Below are 21,356 nucleotides of genomic sequence, written 5' to 3'. Positions count from 1 at the left end.
TTTGCCATGGACTCAAGTAACGGTATATATGTTATTTTTCCAAACTGTTTAAAAATGTTTGATTTAAGTTTATATTTTACTTTTGACAAATTTTAACTCAAGTCCATTTACTAGCTATTTCCGGAGCTTTCAACTGCATGTCAAACTCCTTGGCTGAAGGAAAAATGTTAAACAGCTTCTCAAATGTAAAAAAAAAATCTATTTTTCCTTGTCTTACATTATAGTAAACTCAATATTTCCAGGTCACCTTGGAATTTAGGGTATTCTTTTTCATCATCTTCTGATCTTTTTCATCAAAAAATGAAGTACAATTATCAGCAAAAAGTGAAGAGGTTACAGTGTTGACGTCACGTCAAAAACGTGTATGTATTGTGTTGCAGAGATATCTACTGAAATGAGCATGCTAACCAGCTAGCCCACCCAATCTTGTAATACGACCCTCTAGGGGCAATAGTGAGACACTGTCGCGTCTAATTTGTCCTCAGTCCAACACGAGAGGACCAAGATGTACAACTGCCTCAAGGACTTGTCAATGGCGTTGCAGGTTCGGGGTTTGTGTGCATTATGATTTTATTTGAGTTTGTTTGTTTGATTGCATCTAGGGTGGTGGAGATGAGTAGGCGACCTGTGTTTCTGCCATGGTGGTGGAGGAGAGCGGATGTTGCTTCAGGAGACAGACCTTCAGTTGACAGACCTTCAGTTAGCGGCTGTGGCAACTGAAATTCAGCCAGTGCAAACCCCAGTGCAGGGGTTTCTGTTGTCTGCTGTGAAACCCGGCGCTGAGGTTTGCGCCGGCTGGGTTCAAGTTGCTGCGGCCGCTGACGGAGGTTTGTCTCCCAAAGCTGCGCCCGCCTTCCCCCCGGTGGGGTGGTCCCTGGTGGAAGAGAAGACTAGACAGGGATGCTGGTTGTTTTCCTTGTTTCTACCACTTTGGATTTAGTCCAGTAGACGGACTATCAACAAGAACACAGGCTCTATTTGGTGTCAGAGTAAACACATAGAGGGCTAACCTAAACTTTACACGGATACCGGAAGATTATAAGATAGCAGTTATATTGTGACCAGCTCACAGAGTTTTAGCAGTTTGATTGAATTTTGCGTAATTTACCATCAATCAGTTACTCTGACTCGTTAAACAAAACTATAAATAAATCCCCACATCAAACCCTAACATATTACTGCAGTGTGCTATTGTTTGATTTTATGCTGGCAGATCATTAAGGAAGATTTCTTTCTCCATTCTTAACCTTAAAAGGCATGAGCACTGTCCGCACCCAGGAAACAGGGATATTTACAGTACACACTGCTTTATAAAGCAGGATCCGTGTTGACTTACTGAGTGCAGTGCTTCCTTTAAAGTCAACCCACTGAAGCAGACAGGACATAATCTATCTCTATCTGAATCTATTTCAGCACCAGTGATCAACTGGCTCATTTTTTTTAAGCTAGTTCCTGCTTTGTAACAACTTTGTAACAACAACACTGGATAAGAGGTTTCCCCTCAGCTGTAGCATTTTAAATATGCTGCTGTTTCAGTTGGCAAAGCCTTTGAGCATCCATTTCCTCTGTTGACGACAGTCACAGTAGGTACTTTAGTCACTCCATCATCTCAGATCATAAATGCAAGTGCTTTCAGCGCTCTTCTCTTTGCCATAATGTGTCATAATAATTCAAAAACACAACAAATTCTGCTGAAAGAAAAAAAGGATTCTAGATATTTGATGAAAACAGAATGCGTTATGGTCGGGGGAAAATAAATGACGGCGTCCAGCAGTCAGTACCAAAGAAGGATTCAGCGTGGGAGAACAGACTTGTAAGTAAACACAGCAGGCTTGAGCAATGGCAGGCAAATAGCAGTCCTTAATCCGCGGCACCAAGGCCCGACGCTGGAACACACTTGAGGTCCGGAGACAGATTGTCAGTGACATTGATAGGGCATGGGAACGGCGGGGACAAGCTAATAATGACTAGATGTTGAAGCTGTGATGTTGCTACGGTGGAAAATGAGGTGGCCTCTAAAAGCTGTGTAGTTACTGTTGACCCTGAAATCCTTTCTCACAAGCAACCCGCTCATCCTCGACATTGGGAGTGACAGCTGATGGAACGGTTGACTGAGAGCGAGCTGAGAAGACTTGAGTAAGAGGCCATTTCATATTCAGCACTCTGCATATAATTCAAAACAGTAAAACCAGCCAGTTTGAGGCCCGACCTTGTTGATCAAAGAACCCAGACTGAAATGTTAACATGATGCGGATTCATTACATAATGCTAGCAGCACCTCTAAGAGTCTAATGATGCGTGCAAAACTGAGCTAAAGTTTTCACTTGGTCGCTGTGGAGGTTAGAAAAACACTTGTGAAAGACTACAGGGAGGAGATGGAGAAATGTGGGTAAGAGAGATCTCTTTGGTAAGATATATGGTGTTAGGAGATGGATGTAGATCTCTGAGGGCTGACAGCTAATCCAAATTGAACTCTGATTAAAAGATATGTCGCGGCAGTAAGTAGAGGTTTCTGCGTTAGTTTAAGCCTCACCTGTCCAGGTCGTCTCCCTTCATGTCGTAGTTCTTGAGCACGCGCTGCAGCTGGACGTCCTGGCTGTTGAAGCAGGGAGGCAGCAGGCCGTGGATCCCCAGCTGGAGACGCTCCTCCAGGGAGAAAGCCATGCCCTGCAAACACAAACAGACCGCCTCCGTCAACTTCCAAAACCCCGACACATACATCCACATCCAGCCACATCCACAGTGAACAAAAGGTTTCTACCTCCACTGTGAAGGATGGCAAACTTATTTTTAGTTGTCATGTAATGCTTTCTCAACGTATGTCATGTCTTCAGTAAGGTCATATTATGTCCTGAGGTTACTTGTATTATGTGAGCTCACTGAGACCCATTCGTATCCACTAAATTGAAATGGTGTATTTGCCGTCACAAGTTAGATGAGATGATTAATACTACTCTTCTACTCCAGCACCTGGGAAGCTCACAAATGAATACGTTGTATCTTATTTGTGTAATCTGTAAAAAGAAGTGATTGTCAGGGAGCCAGCAGAGACTCCAGGATTCCAACATGATGCCCATTCATTAAAATGGCTCACTGCCATCATGAGCCAAAAAAAAGGCTTTGCAGATTCTATGAATTAGGAATCAGTTTTCTAGGCCTTATTATTTAAAAAAAAAAATTCTTAATGGATTAATAGGAATAACTCAAGGTTGCATGCCACCACCAAGCAGTCATGTGTTGCAGTCTACAACCATTTCTGTCCAAAATATATTCTCTTCACCATTTTATCCTTTTAGACATTTGTGCAAATAATTTGCATATTGATTCTGGAGTAACAAACTTGTCCTCTGTTTGGCGGGGGTGTTTGCTCTCAGAGGGGCTCCCTCTCAGCCAATCTGCGTTCAGACAAGGTCGCCGTTGGCATCGCATTCTGGTGCGATGTCAGCTTTCACCAATGCACATCCTCAAAAACACACACAACGAGGTCAAGAGCAATAAGCTGCTTCACTTTGACCTTTACTCTGGCTTTCATCTCTCTCACCCTTGACCTCCGAATGGGAATATTGAAAAACATGCACACGTTTAGTGTCAAGGCTGTTACTCTGTAGACTCTGACCTCTGACCTCTGACCTTCGAGGCTCTCACGCAGAAGAGACAATGTTGTATGTTGATGTGACATGTGGAAGCAGTGACAGTGTGAGACTGAGGTACTTCTGCAGAGATTTGTTTCCAGATCGCCCAGTTCAAGTACTGCATCCATATTTAAAATGGGAACAGCGTTCTCTACTATTCTCTGCAAGTGAAGCATGGTGGGCATTACCATTTCCTTTCAGCCCATAAAAGTGCAGCGACCCAGTGAAACCTCAGCCTCAACATGCCAGTTACTGTTGCTGACTGGTGAGAAAGAAGCAAAGCTGCGCCGTAAGCCTCCCTGATTTGGATCACGTCCACGGATGCTTAGCCCGGTCGGTCGGCCACCACAATGTACAGCGTTTCCAAGCCACCGGCACTCTCAGTGTATCTGGTTGTGTTAAAACAGTTCTGAGGTTGGGAAAAAAATGTGCTTGATCATGCGAGACGCACTGTTAGGAGGGAAGTAGAAAAGCATACGACACAAAATAAAAAGGCATTTGGAATAGAATAAGGGGGTCTTGGCGTCAGAGGAAGCATCAGTGCCGACCACAGGCAAGCTACCAAATCTTATTAGTCTAACATTTTGTTAAACAAAAAAGCAGACCGCTTTCTAGCTGTTGGTTTTTAGATTTAATCTCAGTGATTCTTGAGGGTAATGATGCTAAAAACAGGAGGGAATAAGGAGAAAAAAAACTACATTTCCTTTCTTGGCAGAGCATCTAAAGAAACTGATTTTGTGCTTGCCTGCTATCTACAAGCTATCAGGAATTACATAAGTTTACATAGAACAAAAAGGGCATTGGTTATTTCAGACTCCAAAGTACGAGTCCCGATCCGTCAGTCTTTTGCAGAGGCCCACAGTCTGTATTTAACGGACCTCAAATAGGCAGAAGCAGCTCAGAATTACAACCTTCCCCAATTATCAAAAAAAGATTTTTCTATTTTTCAGAGAGCCAGCTGCTCTTTCCAGGCGCCTGCTGCGTGCGTTTGGAGCAGCAGCTGGCCCCCCCCATCGATGAAACGCCGCTCTGCTTGGTCTGCTGTTCTGCCACAGCTGACCGTGAACGACGCTTTGGGAGAGAAGAGTCTTAAAATACTGAGCTTAATACAAGGCTATGAAATGAGATTCATTCCTCACACTGGCTCCCGCTGCTCTTTCATTAGCTCAGAAACACTCTTTTTGTTGGACTCTTTCTGAGAGAGAATTGGACACTGAAATGCTGGAGAAAAAGAAAGGCCCACAAAACACAAACAAACAGGCACGTACTAGTCTAGCATTAGTAGACACAGCCAGTATAATCAGCAAAATGTATTCAAAGTACTAAAGTATAAGTATTCCTTGTGTGTCTCATATATTATATGACTGTGTTAAAACCAGGTGCAATTGTTCACACTAAAATATGGTGATGTCTCAGCATAAATTGGAAATAATGGAAGTACAAGCAATACTTTAATTCTACTTTACACAACTCTGACAAAAGATTAAACCTCCTGCAGATCCACACACACAAGTAAACACTGAGCTCTATAATAAGCATACAGGTTTTCTACTTTTAGACTCAAATTCGTCCTGAAAATCGCTGACTGACTTCTCCTCACTTTGTCTCACATGTAGCTTCCACAAATAACAGCTTTCCTCTCTCAATCCTGCAAATCCCCTGTGTATTTTCAATACCGGAAGGTATTGAGCAATTCTTTTTTAAAACTGCTTAAAATATAGATTATTTTACATAATTCCTGGGCTCCTGTATTGCCAGTTTTGAGGGTTTGTGTTAAGATCCTGTTGCATTTGTATTAAAATAAAACATTTAAAAACACTAAACAATCAATATAGTCATATCTCACATAAAAAAACAGCAGTTGTTGTTTTCAATCAATCAATTTACTTTCTGTCTCGTGGTCTAAAGGAGAAAACTATCACAGCCAGTCAACAAGGATGCAAACAGCAATAAAAGCGTACTAATCCTCTCTAAGACGAGTTGCCCTCACAGCTCTATGAGCCCTCAAAGGCTGCCAGTGTCACATGTGAAATAGAAACCATCTATGGAGTTGGGGACAGAAATGACCAATTAACATCCCCCACAAAAGAAGCAGGCAGCTCGGCCTTCCAGATGGGGGAACCCTGGCTTGCAGAGTGACTTCATGATTGAAGATCCGGCTGGTTGGGTCAGCTGGAGGGGAAAAGAGGATGGGGTGGGGGGTTTCACGGCAAGGAATATTAGCGCTGCACGGTTCGCAGACTTTGGCCAGGAAAGAGCGTGGGAACGGTTGACGCCAGTTTTGACATCTCTTTGACTTTTGACTTGATTGTTGGCTTCGCAACGCCCTTGACCTCATCATGTAAATAGAGCTGCCAATCTCCTCAATCCCAAGGTCCTCTCAATGTGTCCATCAATTGGCCTTCTTAGGCATCAAGGAAGGACTTTGTCTCAGCATAGGCCAGGGTAAACCCACTGCAGGAATGGTCAGCTTGGGTATTACTGTTGAAATGTTAAGACAGCTTCACACCAACATTATTCGAAGCAAAGCATTTTTTTTAGCCTTTAGTTTGGCAGAAAATGACCCCAAAATTTTGTCCAGTAATAGCGATGATATGTAACCATCTACTCATTCTTTTAACAGTTTCGGGTCGGCTTGTAATCGGGAAGTGTGGACCTAAAAAAGCCAAACATGAACACTGAAGATTCAGATATTCATCAATCACAACTGGCAACAATTTCCTTGGCTGTATTTTTTGGTTTACATTCTTACAAAAACCAAAGCGCCTGAAAGCTAACAGAAATGCACACAGACACACAGACACACACACGCGAAGCACCCCTGTGTTTGTTTGTCTGAATACAGGTTTTCGATGTTTAAATGCTGTACTGCCCGCCCTCTCTCCCCTCGGGAGCCCTAAACTGGGCCGGGCAGGATAAACCCTAGAGAGCTTCCACATGTCCCTGACCACATCTGAAGTGCGCGCACCCAGTGCCAACACATGTGACGCCCGCAGCTCCATGTTCCAGAAGCCACGGTAACAACCCCGAACCTGTAATCTGCCCGCTGGCCAGTGCCACCCTTTAACCTCGGACTGCTGCCATGCCCACCCCAAAAACGCTCAGCGGAGAGGAAAGGGCTAATTAGTTCACCAAATGCCCAAACAAGAAAGATGAAAGCAAAAGTTCTTTGAATCTGATAAAAATGCATTGCTGCTCTTCCCAGGTACTTCAAAGGGAGGGTTCCTTGCAACTCTCCAGCGTCAAGGTTTTGAGATTTCTGCCATCTCAACCTTTTCATTTCCATCTGCCACAACTGCACAGAGCTCAGTCTAACAGCAGTGCCACTCCCTTCATTACAGTAGGACTTCTCCTTGATCTGGAGAGAGTTAAAGTTCCTTAATGCCACTGCTTGGTTTTACTTCGCCCACAAGAGAGGGCTCCTTATCTCAACATCAACGCCGCTCGGAATCATTTCTCACACACTTTTCTCCTCTGAAAGATTTTTCTCAGATTTCTCTTTCTGTGGGAAAAGCATTGAAGGAATCTGATGCAACTTCCTAAACTGTGTGCAGTGACAAATTAAAAAAAGCCAGTGCAGAAAATGTAAAAATCTTGCATGTGGCCTTATTCACAGGTGCAGATTGCGGGTACAGTGGCAAGATGAATACATTTACATCACACAGAGCCATGGGAATGTGCATATACAGAAGATTTATTTTTAACTTAATTTAAACTTAATCTCAGACAACTATCAAACGCTATCTAGTGGGTGACATGTTTTCAGTTTGGTTTCAGGCAATAAGGATAGTGCTGGGTGAGTTACTTGGAAAATGTGCTACAGAGCTGAACTATTTAGTCAAAAAAAGTAATTGCGTTACATTTCCATTGATTTGGCATATCAAAGTAATTTGTTACATTTCTAAGCTCTGCAAACCCAGCCACACTTTGTTTACACTGCAACAATATTGCCAATGCAATTTTGAGAAATTTTAGCAGAGTATCTTTAGGAATATGGCAGATCATATCAAATGTGTGGCAAAGCACAGAACATTACTTAAAATGTGTTTTTACACAGTGGAAGAAAATAGAATCATCTCCTCCTCAAGCGGTGACTCCATGAGACTAAATAACTGGTTTAAATGGACAATTTAGTCAATGTGCTGACAAAATAAAAATTAAAACCAATGTCTTAAACCCTCAAAAGCCTCTTCAATTTCTGGGTAAAACTTTAAAAATGATGTAATTCCACACAAAGCCATGATTGATTCAGCTTGTGAGATTCCCAGATAAGAGACGAGGAGGGGATCGTCCTGCTCACAGTCCTCTCCCCTCCAACACACAACTCCCACTTCCAAAAGAAAACGCCTCACTCCCCTGCTTTTCTTTTCCTCGTGTTTACTGAGCTGCAGCTTCAATGGGAATGCCCCTGCTGCTCCAGGAGAAACAACCCCTATTGAGAGAGGCTTCAGCCTAACACGATAGGGAGGCCTTTTTTTCCTATTGAGCCCCTCTGGACCGCAGTGGCAGATCAGACACGGAGACAAAAGCCCACAGGCCTTCAACAGGGAGAGGGCTCAAATGTTTGGCACCGGGATCCGGGCCTGGCAGAGACGTGTGTGGCCACAGAGCACTTCTCTATTCAACAAAAGAGGGAGGGTTTTTCTTTCCATAGAAAGGCAGAGCCGAAGCGCTACAAGAGACCGCCTTCTTGTATGACTTGTTTATCAGTAAAAACCACTTGCTGAAAGTGATGTATAGTGATAGCCATCTTAACCCCCCGCTTCCCCCTCATTTATCCGTCTCGTATTCATGTTGCATCAGCGCCACTGCAGCGTTTTCTTAATGATTCAGGTCAGGTCAACGATATTTATGAGGCATCTAAATGTGCTAGTGTTTCATCAGGTTAAAACAGAACAAAGACAAAGCGAATGGGTAAGCCCATTACAGTAACAGCAGGTGAACTACATCAGTCACACTTTAAAGCAATAAAGAGGTTTAAAAGGTGTTAGCGCTTTAATCAACATTTTGAATACAGGAAATTGATTCTGCTAGGAACAAACTTTTCCAAGTGAAGTAAAATAAAGGAAAATTGAGTGATAACTTTCTCTCCAGGAGAGGTGGGGTGCCGCCACTAAAAAACACTGTGTGAAGTCTTTACCCTGCTGTAATGATCCAGTATCAAATGTTTAATGGTCGGCCCCTGCAAAACACACCTTTCCCATATGCTCCTGCAACGGGATTAGCTTTTGCTAAAAGTATATCTGATGTTGGGAAAAGAAAGAGTTGATCTGCTGCACAGGTCCCAAGTCGACGGTGATAAAGTCAGAGTGGAGCTGCAAGTTCCCACCTCTGCTACAATCACTTTTAGTTACAGGCAAGAGAAAAGCCAAGGTTAAAATTGCAGTGTGGGTGTTTTAAGGACATAAATGTTTGAGAGACATCCTGAGACTTTACACCATGGAAAGCTCCATGAACAAACAAGTTTCTAAGGAAGTTCATATCACTGACATGAAGCCATTAAGACATGCCAACAGTTTCAGGTTGAACAAATCAAAATGCACCAAATTAAATGATCCATTTAATAAATTACCTCTGTATTTTCTATAATGTGTCACCACTTGGAGGGTGACCCTTGTGCTGGAAGTGAAATGTATAACTGCTCTGTGGTTGCCAATTTAAAAGTTTATTTTGAAATGAAATCTGTCGGAGGGCTGTTTGCGCAACCTTCGACAGGACTGTGAGAAGGTAATCTACAGCGGTTGAGCTCGCCCACGCTGCTGTTTCACCATAGACCAGTGTATCTGGATTAATTTGTGCTGGTGATGTCAGAGCTCCTCCGACCAAAGACCTCTGTGCAGCTGACCAAACAGGGAACAGGAGAGCTGCTGAGGTTGTTTCCAATAAAACAAAGCCATCAGCACCATCTACTCTACCCGACTATTATCGCCACGTGTTCTCCCCGCACTGCTCCAGGACTCCAGCTGAACACTGTTTGTTACGGTTGGATGTGTACAGCAAACAGCGCAGTAGCATCTCAGTTGATCAATGGCTGCAATCAGCAGGAAAGAATGTTATCTTTGCAAGAAAACTGAATGAGATGGAGATTTGGATCTGGCCTGAAAGTAAAAAAGGTTTTGTTTCCATGCTCACGTAAACATCTTTATTCTCAGAGCTTCAAAGCTCAGGCAGGAGACTGCTGAAAGTTCAGAGTCAGCATAAGCTGAATTAAAGAGCTTGCTATCTCAGGAAGCCGTCTGATGAGGTCGCGACCTGCACTAGCTAACAGCTGTAGGAAAGACTGAGTCACATGCCTCCCCGCTCCAGTGTTTATAAACACACACATATACATGCATACACACACGTATACACACCGTGCGAAAAGCAGAATGTTAATGCAGATTCAAGCAGAGTCTTCATAAATACAGACGCAGACGCATCAGAGAACGTACACACAGGTAGACATTGTGCTACATTAACACACACACACACACACATAAAGCGTCTCTGGTTCAGATCACAAACAGAGGGACTACTTCCCCCAGCCGCAGGAGAAGACACACACACCACGACGTCCTCATTGTCCGGCAGCGCACCGCAGCGTCCTCTTGTTTTATCAATATGAGCATGTGTGTCTAGACGCTGTGAAAACAGCTGGTGGGGGGAAAGAGAGCGGCTGGCCCGGCGGAATGACAGATTCATCCCCCAGTTATCATAGTTGGGATTAGAGGATGGATTCCAAAGATGAGAGAAACAGCAGGGTGAGGAGTGAGTACAAAAAACAATGAAAAAGGCGGGAAAGAAAGAGGCGGGGACGCTCTTTTACGAAGGTCGAAGACAAACGGATCAGGCCGCCAGCGTCTGGCTGGTGGGGTGACTGGATGTAAGCGGCTCATCCAGACCGGGCCAGTATTCACAGCTCTTTTAGGTTTGGGATCAGCCAGCCCACCAGACCAGTTACATAACAGCTAAACCACCAGACCAGTCAGCACCAGCACACTGGGCTGAGCCTTTCTCTGGTGCTGCCACGTAGAGAGACAGATGTTGGCAATGTTTGAGCTGTAAGCAGAGGGATCATTTAAAGCTGCACAGGGCGGGATTGTTTGGTACAATTACACTTGTTTCAGTTGTCCATGTCAACTGTCAACTGAGCACATGTTCAATCCACGCCGACCACAGTGGATAGCAATACCAAGCTGAGCACATCAAATACATGTCATCACATAGGCTGGTCTAAATCATGCAAGCTGTGTCAAATATATCCAATGACAATCAATCAAGACCAGTTAGATACGCATAAATCCAATAAGCAAACTATCGTTTCCAAATTCTGTGCACAATTATGCATTATTCTATTTTGAGTCCCAAATGACCTTAGAACATTTGGAGTTTGATTTGAAACTCTGATACCCCAGTGGGGTTGAGTGGTGTCCATGTTGATGTCTTATATAACTTGTTCAGGGACCTTTAAATAGGTCATGAAAGATCCACCCTGAATAACACATACAACAGTCTGCCCGTGTATAAGAAAAGTGTTAACACCCCTAAAGTTAAAGTAACTCACACTTCAAAAGTCAAATTTAAGTTAAAATCAGTGAACACAATGCATAAATATATGACAAGTATCCCAACCACATGTCAAAAGTCAAGGACTTTCTTGCATGAAAATGTTGAAGTGTATATGTAATTAGCAGCCTAAATCCAAAATATTGGTGTTGGCCTTTGAAAACGCCTTCTAGTCAAACTCTAAGGGAGATGTAAAGCGAGAAAGAAAGCAGGTGTTTAACCTCTTCATGTGCGATCTTTAATGGTTTCCAGTGCACAGCGGAGGCAGGCGACAGACCCAGTTTAGTGATGTCGGTGTGAGTTCTCTTACATTTTACATTAGAGTGAGTGCATGTAACTGTGTGCTGGGGGAGTGATAAAAGGGAAGAAAGGTGGAGTGAGGGCCAAAATGAATGCATTAATTTATGCCAGTATGCTCCTGCATGTGTGTGTGTGTTCATACTCGCTGTCTGTGTTTGATCTGCAAAACACACAGCAGCCATGAATCTGAATGGAGGAGAATACTGACAAACACTGACCCTCATGTTTAAACTCTTGACCCATCCCATTTAACTCTACAGTCCTCCCTCACTATTTTTTTTTTGTCCTCCTCACTTACAAATCATCTCTGGCCATTTAGAACTGGATGATGGGACATCTCTCATACAATGGGGGGTCTCGGGATCAGTGTCTGTGCAAATCATTCAAGTTTTACATCCATATGGAGTTGGAGTTCTTGGGTTTCAAAAAAGGAAAATTCTGCAGGTTTCATGGTAAACCTAAACCCCATCTTTTTTAAAGAGCTACATATTTGGCCCACGCAGATCAGGAATGCATTTCCTGATTTTGAGGAAGCAAGTCTAAGGGCATCACTGCACTCATTGTTCCAAATGGCCGTAGTAGTCATCCTACACTATATCACTTCTACAGGCATCAGCAATCAAGTGGAAACTGTAGCAACATAAGAAGGCCGTCCATCCTGGGACAGTCATCCTGCTGGGGCTACAGACCAGCTCACATATGGCCTCACAGATATGTGACCTATAGCAAAGCTCAAGCCCATTAGTATTTACTGAAGACATGAATCTCATAAAGATACATACATAAAATCTTTATAGAGGCTCAAACTGGGGTGAACAGTGCTGGATTAATCCCCATTTGGTGCTTTAGTTAGTATTTAGAGCGCCAGGATGATGTTTGTAAGATTCATTTAAAAATGACAACAAATAAAACATTTAGTTACACAATAAACACAAGAAGGTGATACATTTATAGAAGGGGAACATTTTGGTTTCTCTTTGTTTAATTGACATCTTTTGGCAAATATCCTGGATCTTTTCTAGTTCATACATAATTGTAAACCACAATATTATCTCGTATACCTACTAACAGCCAAAAATGATATAGATGAGTATATAGTATACAACACATACATACAGCTTTCAATCACATTGAGCATCTCTTAAATATACAGAAATACCAGAAGTTTGTGTCACCAGAGAGACAGAGATGATTTGTAGTATTTTATTGTAGTATAAACTAGTTACTTAGTGTTTTTATTCAGTCATCACACACAAAACAATGTATACAGCCTATATATAATATAGTATACATTATAACTGAAAAGGCATAGGCAGAGCATTAAGCTTATATATGCCTCAACTAAAAAGATGTATTTCATCGTACCACAGAAAATACTCCAAACTGTATGAAACTCTTCACTCTAACAACCTTAAAGGCCTCTGGGCATTCTGTGGACACTTCAACAGCAATTGTGTGTACCCATTTTATGAACCGACGTTTTACACCATTGTCCTTCTACATCAATAACCACCTTGTTAAACCTTTTCCCAAAGAAGAGTTCACATTTTGGCAGTGCAGTAGCAGCCAGGTTGTAGAACCCCTGAAGTGAGTGGAGGTTAAGTCATTTCCTGAGGTTACTTTAGCGGAACAGTAACCTGAGCCCTGCAGCTGTGACCCGATTCACTAACCAATTCTGCTGTCAATTCTACTTTTCACAATTTCCATCAAAGTCTTGTCAACCAGCTTTAGATCTATACGCATCGCCTCCTCATCCACTGCTGCTGATTCTTTGAACCACTCCTCTACAAATGAGTGTCCTCTGCTCACAGCTGTGACTGGTCTTATATCTGCTCATGGTTAAGAAAGGGACAAGCATGACAAACAGAATCATCCCTATGGCTTTGCTTTGGAAACAGCACAATCAGGGATTCCTCTGAAACCAGAGCCAGGGGAAGCACATCAAACTATTCAGCGGAGCAGGCACATGGTTAGCACATGTCCACTGGAAGACAAAAACAACAAGACGCTTGTTAATTTCAGAGAACGTTAACAGTGCGTCTAAAGAGCCTGAAAAGTCCATTTTGTTAGACATTTGCTTTAATATATTTCAGTCAAAGCAAATCCAAGTGGTGCTCTCAACATTCAGAAGACCAGAGAAGCAGTTAGAAGGTCTGGAGCAGCAATGTGACAATGGAGGTCAGAGATGTCTGTGCTGGTTTCCAGAGGAGATAAAAGCAAACAAAGAGGCCTTCAAATGACCCCTTTTCTCATGGACACACATGCCAGAGAATCATACGCTACGTGGCCTCTGCCCTCTGACGCATATGACGATATGTCGGTTAAACACATGACAGGTGGAACAGTGTTTCCCTCAAGAAAAACTCTCCTCTGACACCACACCCTTTTTTTCCATTTGTCCTCAAGACGGTGCAGAATCCGACCATAAACTAAAAAACTACGCTGTGTGAAGCACGGGGCTGTTTTATAAAAGCCAACTTTAGGTGTTTTCTGTCATTGAAGAAAGGAATTCTTAGAGGATCCTAATGGTACACAGAGAGTGAATGGGATTTTTTTTTTTTTTTTTTTTTTTTTTATAAATGGTACCTGCCTGCAGGTGTAGCACTGAAGAATGGAAAACCCTGAGCAGCCTGGTGTACATTAGTTTGTATGCATGACTGCATGCGTACATATTTGTGTGTGTGTCTGTGTGTGTGTGTGTGTGTGTGTGTGTGTGTGTGTGTGTGTGTGTGTGTGTGTGTGTGTGTGTGTGTGTGTGTGTTTGTGTCAGAGACAGTAAGGGAGAGTTGGCTTGTTTGCCGTACTGAGGGGAACCTTGAGACTCTCCAGAGCTACCTTGAGGTCGGGCCACGCTGTGTTAAAAAAGGGAAGTTCCCTCTCGGGTGGAAATTCCATTACAAATAGACACAATAATTATTCTGTAACAACTTCATGGTAACGCAAATGTGCAATAGAGACCTGCACATGAAATGGGAGAGGTGACATTTCTGTTGCTGCCATTCATTTAGCACCTTTAACCCTTTAAAAGCTTTTTGTATGGAAAGTCATGAAAGCTATTAGCTCCTCAAAAAGACATGTACAATCAATCAGCCATTAATCTATAATTATGTGATGTTATTACAGGTGGAAATCAATACACTTACAGGTTTTATAGACTTTCCTGTAATGCCACCAGCAGGTCCAAGATTCCACTTATCCACTGACATATCTTTAAAATCTAACAGAGGGATTGGCTCAACCAATGACGATTAATCTTAACGACTTTTGTGATTCTCTGACTTTTCTTCTAGCTCCTTTTAAAGGGGACTTGTTGGTCTGGGGTCAATCATTCTAGCTTTGGGAATGAGAGTTCCCAGGCTCAAATCCCAGACAATCCCTTTTCCATAGCATGGCATAGCGGGAAAAGCACTACAACTAAAGATGGCTCTACTCCCAGTAAGTCATAACTCATGACAGTGCTACGGTGAGCCAGCATGCATAATACCAGCACTCTGAAACTGAAGCAGCTAAATGGAATTCAGGCATAATTTATTTCCTCATTTGCACCTGTGCTTTTCCTACTGTGAAGAATGTCTTTCATCAAAAAGGTCTTTGTAGACCCCCTTTTTCATTTTGCTGCAGGGAAAGACCATTTCAGTGTTTTTATCTATTTCATCTGACCTTCTCCACAACAAAGATGACCTGTCATTGACAGCCAATCTGATAAATCAGGCACATGAAAGAGCAGACAACTTTCTTCTGAATGGCTTGTTTGTCTAGCTGTACGATTCTCGTGTCAGACTTCATGAGGTAACCGGTTCAAATCCCGGACGTGCCCATAGCATAGAACATTCATCATTTACTATCATTTCACAGTTGAATTCAATGCTTAGTAAGTGTGAAACGGTGGCGTATTTCAATGTGAGTTATACATCTTTACGGAGATTTATAACATCTGCGTGCAAAAGATAGGTTCAGAGGAGCCAAAGTTTAATTCTCGGTGGAACCATCAGTGTGAAATTCACCAAAGATCTCTGCGCTGATCGTAGGGAACTTATCTGATTAGCTAATGCATGTATTATAACAATCATGAAAGAGTTTTTTTTCCATCTTTTCCATAATAACGTGCTGTACTGCCCTGCTGTATCCTGTAGGGACTTACAGTCAATCAAAGACAGCTCATTATCTCCTGTCACTCTCTCCTCCGTCAGTGTTCAGTGACAGACGGGACTGCACACTGAGCCCAATAAACCTGCCAGAGGGAGAAACACCAGAGCACCTGTATTAAGCACCAGAGAAGAGGGTCATTCAGTGCAAGACGTGAAACAAGAGCACATCATATGTCTACAAGCAGAGCCTGTTGGCTGGTTTTGGAAGTAGTTTGCAACAGGAAGGTTAGAATTTATAGTCCATGTCTAATCTTTACACTTGCTATAGATCTATCTTTTCATAAAAAGGCACAGGAAGAAGTTCAGGAATGTATAGGGCATGGATGTCACATGAAACACACAAAGAGACTGTTAATAATTTGTAGCGCAGAACAGAAACAACGCCTCAACCAAAGGGCAATGAGTTCAACAAATATTTGCCTCCAAGTTAGTATGGTTATCATTTTGTACTTATTACTGAATAGACTTGTACTTTGATACAGTAGATATTTCACAATGGCTCAATCTTAGATCAATCTTCTTCTGTAAAAAAAAAAAAAGTTCAGCAAAAGGCCACATGCCACTGAATGTTTGAAAGAGAATGACATGGAGGGAAAAAGTCTTTAATACAAACTGTCTTATTTTGACTTCTTAAGACTGAACATGAAGTTAAATGCCTGGTCAGTGTCATTTTTTTGTCCATGTAACCTTTTAATTCTGAATAGGTTTGTTTTCAAACGGTATTGAGTACCAGGTTGGCCTGTTGTGTCCAAATCCCGTAGATTCTCTCACCAAAAGGCCAGATGCCCCCCCATCTGTTTACTGCTTAAATGGCAGCCGTAGCAGGATTGGAGAGGATCGCCCTCTGAGTAAAGCCCATTAAATCCATCCCTTCCCCTCAGGAAGAAGAAAAAGAGCACACATCAGCTCCGTCCCGTCTCTTCTCAGGATCTTACTGCCTGACTAAGCTTTTCCCGATGAATGCCTCCCAACAAATGTGCCGTGTAAAGCATGCATGTGCACTCTCATTCAATTCAACCAATTTTGGTCATTAGCAGGACCCGGGACTATGGCGCTGAAAACTTTGTTCGCAGGGCCAAACACGTTAATCAGAGAGATGACTACAACATCTCTACGCTGTGCTAATAATGCTGTTAGACAGGAGCACTGATGGTAGGAGGGGGGGCTGTGTGCCAGCTTTTTAGGATTATTTTTATATGTTTGGTTGAGAAAAAAGAGCTTGCCCTATCTCACTGTTTGTTTGATTACAGGTCTTGATAAAACACTGTGTGTTTACACACTGAATTCGCTTCAGATTATATCAGGCAAGTGCTGTTGCCTCTAAGTAAACAAACTTAGCCTTTTGGCTTATGTGGGACTCCATTATATATGATGAACTCTAGCAGTGATTGGCGGTTCCTTCTGGGGACTCGAACTAGTGTCACCAGGTGAAAAAAACAGGTAACTGAAAAAATGTGAGAGAGAAAAGAAAAGAAAATGTTGTCACATTCCTGTAATGTGATTACTGAGGGTTCTGAGAGCAACAGGAAATAACCAAAGGACTATTTCAGGATGTTTACTGTTGCTGACGGTGAGAAAAGAAGATTGTTATGCTCAATGCAGCCAATGCAGATGGAGAGAGAAACACTCCCTGTAGGGTCATGGTGGGACATTTGGGATATTTCCACTGTTCTGTAATTTTATCTTAGACATGGAATTTGTGATTTATTTGGACTATACTTTTCAAGACATTTTTATTTGATTTTGCTCTCAATGGACAAGGCAGGGAATTCTGGTGAAAATTACTTGAGAAGTAAACTTGGCATAACCAGAAGTAAAGAGTCCAAAAACAGCTCGCTAGAATCTATGTTAAAGCTTTCAAGATGGACTACAACAATGCATCTCTTGTCCTAATCTGCCATTAGTGAGCAGACAGCGACTCTAATTTACTTTTCACTTACATGAGTCATGATCCCCACCTAGCAACGCCGAGCTCTGAGACCGACCAAAAGCAGCGTCTTAAATTCCTCATCCTGAGCAAATATGAAAGTGCAGGGGCTCCTTAAATCAGGAGGTGTCAACTTGTGAATGTACAGACACGCTTGTTGGTCAAACAGCCCTGAAAACCGAGCTGCTGTTGACTTAGGGAGGGCAGACTTGAGTGGGTGGAGGTGGCGGACATGCGGGGTTCTTCAAACGTAGACCTGATCCCCTTGAGGCAGCCCTTTCATGCTCCACAGTCCAGGGCCCTTAGGAGCCCTGAGTGTTGCCGGGAAAATGTCCAAGCCTTCCAAGCCAATTCACTTTGGGCTTCAGCCTTCATTGGCCAAGTCCAAGTGACAGTATTGGCCCTCGACCGCCATATGTAACTTTACAGGTGTTTCACACACCCTGCTCATGAAATCACATTTGTACTCTCCTTTTTTTCTGGAGCAAAAACCAAAGAATAGTCAATTAGTTCAAACTAAAAAAAAGCAAAATCCTTGTGACTTGTGTTCCAAAGTAACAAACAACAGGATGAGTGTTCTCGCACAGTGAAGTGTCCGCTGGCTGTACGGTCTTATTAGCACAGGAAATATCAAATGTATCTCTTCGTGGTCCCACTGAGAGCCAGTCCAATGTCGAGGGCTTGTCGCAAAAATAAAAGCAAACGGGTTCATTACAACTCACTTTGCGTCGGCAGAATAGCAGCCGCCTTCACTTTTCTTGTAAAATAGCAGTGAGCCAGTCTGACATCTCACCTCTGTGACTCCACTAATGGAGGTCCTCCATAATGTGAGGGCCCCACTGTGTTTTCCTGTTGTCGCTGCTAGTTTCTGTGACGACAGAAACAAATTCTGAACAAATGACCACCTACTTGGCAGCCGCTTCACTAAATGCAGTAAAAATGTAGAAGAAAAGAACCTGTCGCTTCTCAAAGAAAACATAACATACAGGAAAAGGGTCGTAACACTGCCACCAGTAAAGGCTGTGGTTTATGGTTAATGGTAAAGGGCATAGCTCTGCTTACCTAAGAGAGAAACAGATACAGTACACCTAGAGTTTTTGGTTTCTTTTAACATCCCTGTTTGTGTTGGATCTGCTAGTGATCAGAGCATTTGGAGTCAGGGGAGGGATAATGCTAGGATTGACTCTTAATCTGTAGAAGATAATGAATGTAGGTCCTGCTACAGAAAGTGGCAAAGCAGAATTCCTTCACACATGTTCGCTAAATATTTGGTTTGGAAGCTTCCTTCATTTTAGACTCTGCAGCTCTCAGTTAGCTTAAAGTTCAGCACTGTCAAGATGGTGTTGATCAACGGTAAAACTTTGCATGTCAAAGTTGAGTGAAAGTTTGCATAGATTTTTTGCCCACCATAAGAAAATCAAGTCATCGTAGCAACTTCATTAGAAAGTACTGAATTTAAATTGGTCTGCAACCACACGAAACATGTCAATCAACACAGCATCAATCTAACTGATAGCCATTTCTCTGTGCTTTGGAAAACCATTTGTACATCAAGTCCATATATCCACTAAGTTGCAGAACGCTGAAACCAAATACTACCTTTAAATTCTTGCTGATGGGTCTTTGTGAAGACATGACAAGACCTCCGCCACACTGACTCTAAAATACCAGACAAAAGCAGCATTGAAGAGGAGAGGAGGGGGAAAAGATAGGAGGGGATGCTTGAGATGAGCTTCATAGGAAGGTGATGAGGCTCAGACTGTCTCCTACTCCCTCTGTCTGTCTGGGACAAGCTAATGGCTCCTCCGTTGTCCTCCCATGAATGAGGACCATCTTACAAAAAAACACACACAAAAGTGAGCTGAGGAGGTAGGGCTATTTAGAGGGACCCTGCTGCTGAATAAACACAATTGTGTGTGTGAGTGTGTGTGCAGAGAGAGTTGAATTGACAGTGTGATCATATTACAGTCAGTTTATTTGAGCTAGCCCTGAAGAAAACACTGATAAAAGCACTTATGGGTTCAGGTCACAGGTTAAGCTATTTAAACAGGTTTATGAAGATGTTAAGAGTTTGTGTCTGTGTCTACGTGTGCCTGTACAGGTGTGTGTGTTTGTGTGTGTGTGTGTGTGTGTGTGTGTGTGTGTAGGCTCAAGTTGGCGTTGGTTACTGGAGGGGAACGAAGGTGCACTTTCTTTCTGTCTGGCCGATCCACTCCAGTCCGTCAGAGGAATGTCTGGTCACCGGCGATGCGTGCGGTCAAACTGGAACACCTGGTCACACCTGGGACAACCCACACACACACAGTCACTCACTCACTCACTCACTCACTCACTCACTCAATCACATGTCCATGGAGCTCTGGCGGTCCACCTAGTGAGGGGGATCCACAAGTGCAGCTGCTCTGCATAAAGTCTGAACAGAGAAAGGTTTGTTCCATTTTCACCGCTCAGTTAAACGAAGGCTTGTAATCTCGCTGCCACCTTCATTGAGTTCAACCTCACATAACCGCTGTTGTAATACACTCACTAGCATTTTCTCTTTAATTCTGCCCCATCCAGGGACAGTTCAGTGATGTCACAGTCCCCTGTACAATGGTCTTTGGAAAAGTTACTCTTGCTCTGCATTCCATTTACTTTGGAAATTCCGAATGAGCTGGGAATGACATCACGCCAAAGTTGTTCACGTTTCAATACAACAAGTCAATAAACTTGGGGTTTGCTCTAGCTATCATATCATATTACGACAGCTTTGCTACTGTTGATGCACGGAACAGCCATCTTGGATTTTGAGGTCGGGGTTTCTGATACAGAAAGACGGACGAACCCGACATCAGGCAGCGTTCCAGGTGAGATTTCTAACTGGGAACACCTAAATTCCCACTCCCCAGTTCAAATGGAACAGATCATTACACACACATGCTTGAGATCAAAACTGTGAATAGCAATGTAGCTCCGCACATTTGCCATGCTCGAGGCTCTGCGAGGCTGTACTTTGGCTCAGTGGTTGTTTGAGCTAAATGCTATTATTATATTCCTTTATTGATCCCCATGGGGGAAATTCAAGTGTTGCAGCAGCTCAACTACACAGACACAGACAATAAATACACATACTATACAACTACACAGACAATAAATACACATACTATACAGCTACACAGACACAGACAATAAATACACATACTATACAACAAAATAAAGATAGAACAGGAATAAAAATGTACATGTATATCCACGTGGGGGGGGGGCTGGTCAGCATGTTGACAGACTGTGGTCTCCGCTGTTGTTATACAGTCTGATGGCAGTGGGCACAAATGAGCGTCTGAAGCTGAATGAGCTGCCCAGCTGCCACAGTTCCTCATGGAGAGGGTGAGAGGGATTGTCCAGGATGGCTCCGAGTTTGGCCTTCATCCTCCTCTCACCCACTGACTCCAGACTGTCCAGCTCCAGACCCACCACAGAGCTGGCTTTCCTCACCAGCTTGTTGAGTTTGTTGGCATCTCCAGTCCTGATGCCACCACCCCAGCACACCACAGCAACATCAGCATGCTAACACGCTCACAGTGACAATGTTAAGAAGCCGATAAGTACCTAATCTTATGTTTGCCATGCTCCCCGTGATCTCAATATTGACTTAAATATTTGTGATTGTGATTTTTTTTTTTGCCTTAATCCAACAGCCCTTAATTTTATTTTCCAAAATGTCAAACTATTTAAGGGCTCATGGGGTAAAACTGAACAGAATAAGCATCATAAGGGGCTCATTGTTTATTCTCCTTATCTTATTTTATCGAGTCCAGAAATACC

The 21,356-nt window shown here is 42.9% G+C and overlaps 1 protein-coding gene across 1 annotated transcript in view; it reads right to left on the bottom strand.

The window, feature by feature from the left end:
* The window catches only part of me1 (malic enzyme 1, NADP(+)-dependent, cytosolic), a 70,865-nt gene that overhangs the window by 43,680 nt on the left and 5,829 nt on the right, over positions 1–21,356 (bottom strand). The window contains exon 2 of the mRNA XM_054621451.1: positions 2,534–2,667. Within this exon, the coding sequence (XP_054477426.1) occupies positions 2,534–2,667 (134 nt within the window). The remainder of the gene's footprint in view (positions 1–2,533; positions 2,668–21,356) is intronic.

This window comes from Anoplopoma fimbria, chromosome 20 (assembly GCF_027596085.1).
Source record: "Anoplopoma fimbria isolate UVic2021 breed Golden Eagle Sablefish chromosome 20, Afim_UVic_2022, whole genome shotgun sequence".
Lineage (NCBI taxonomy): Eukaryota > Metazoa > Chordata > Actinopteri > Perciformes > Anoplopomatidae > Anoplopoma > Anoplopoma fimbria.
This window is presented reverse-complemented; position numbering and strand designations above follow the sequence as displayed.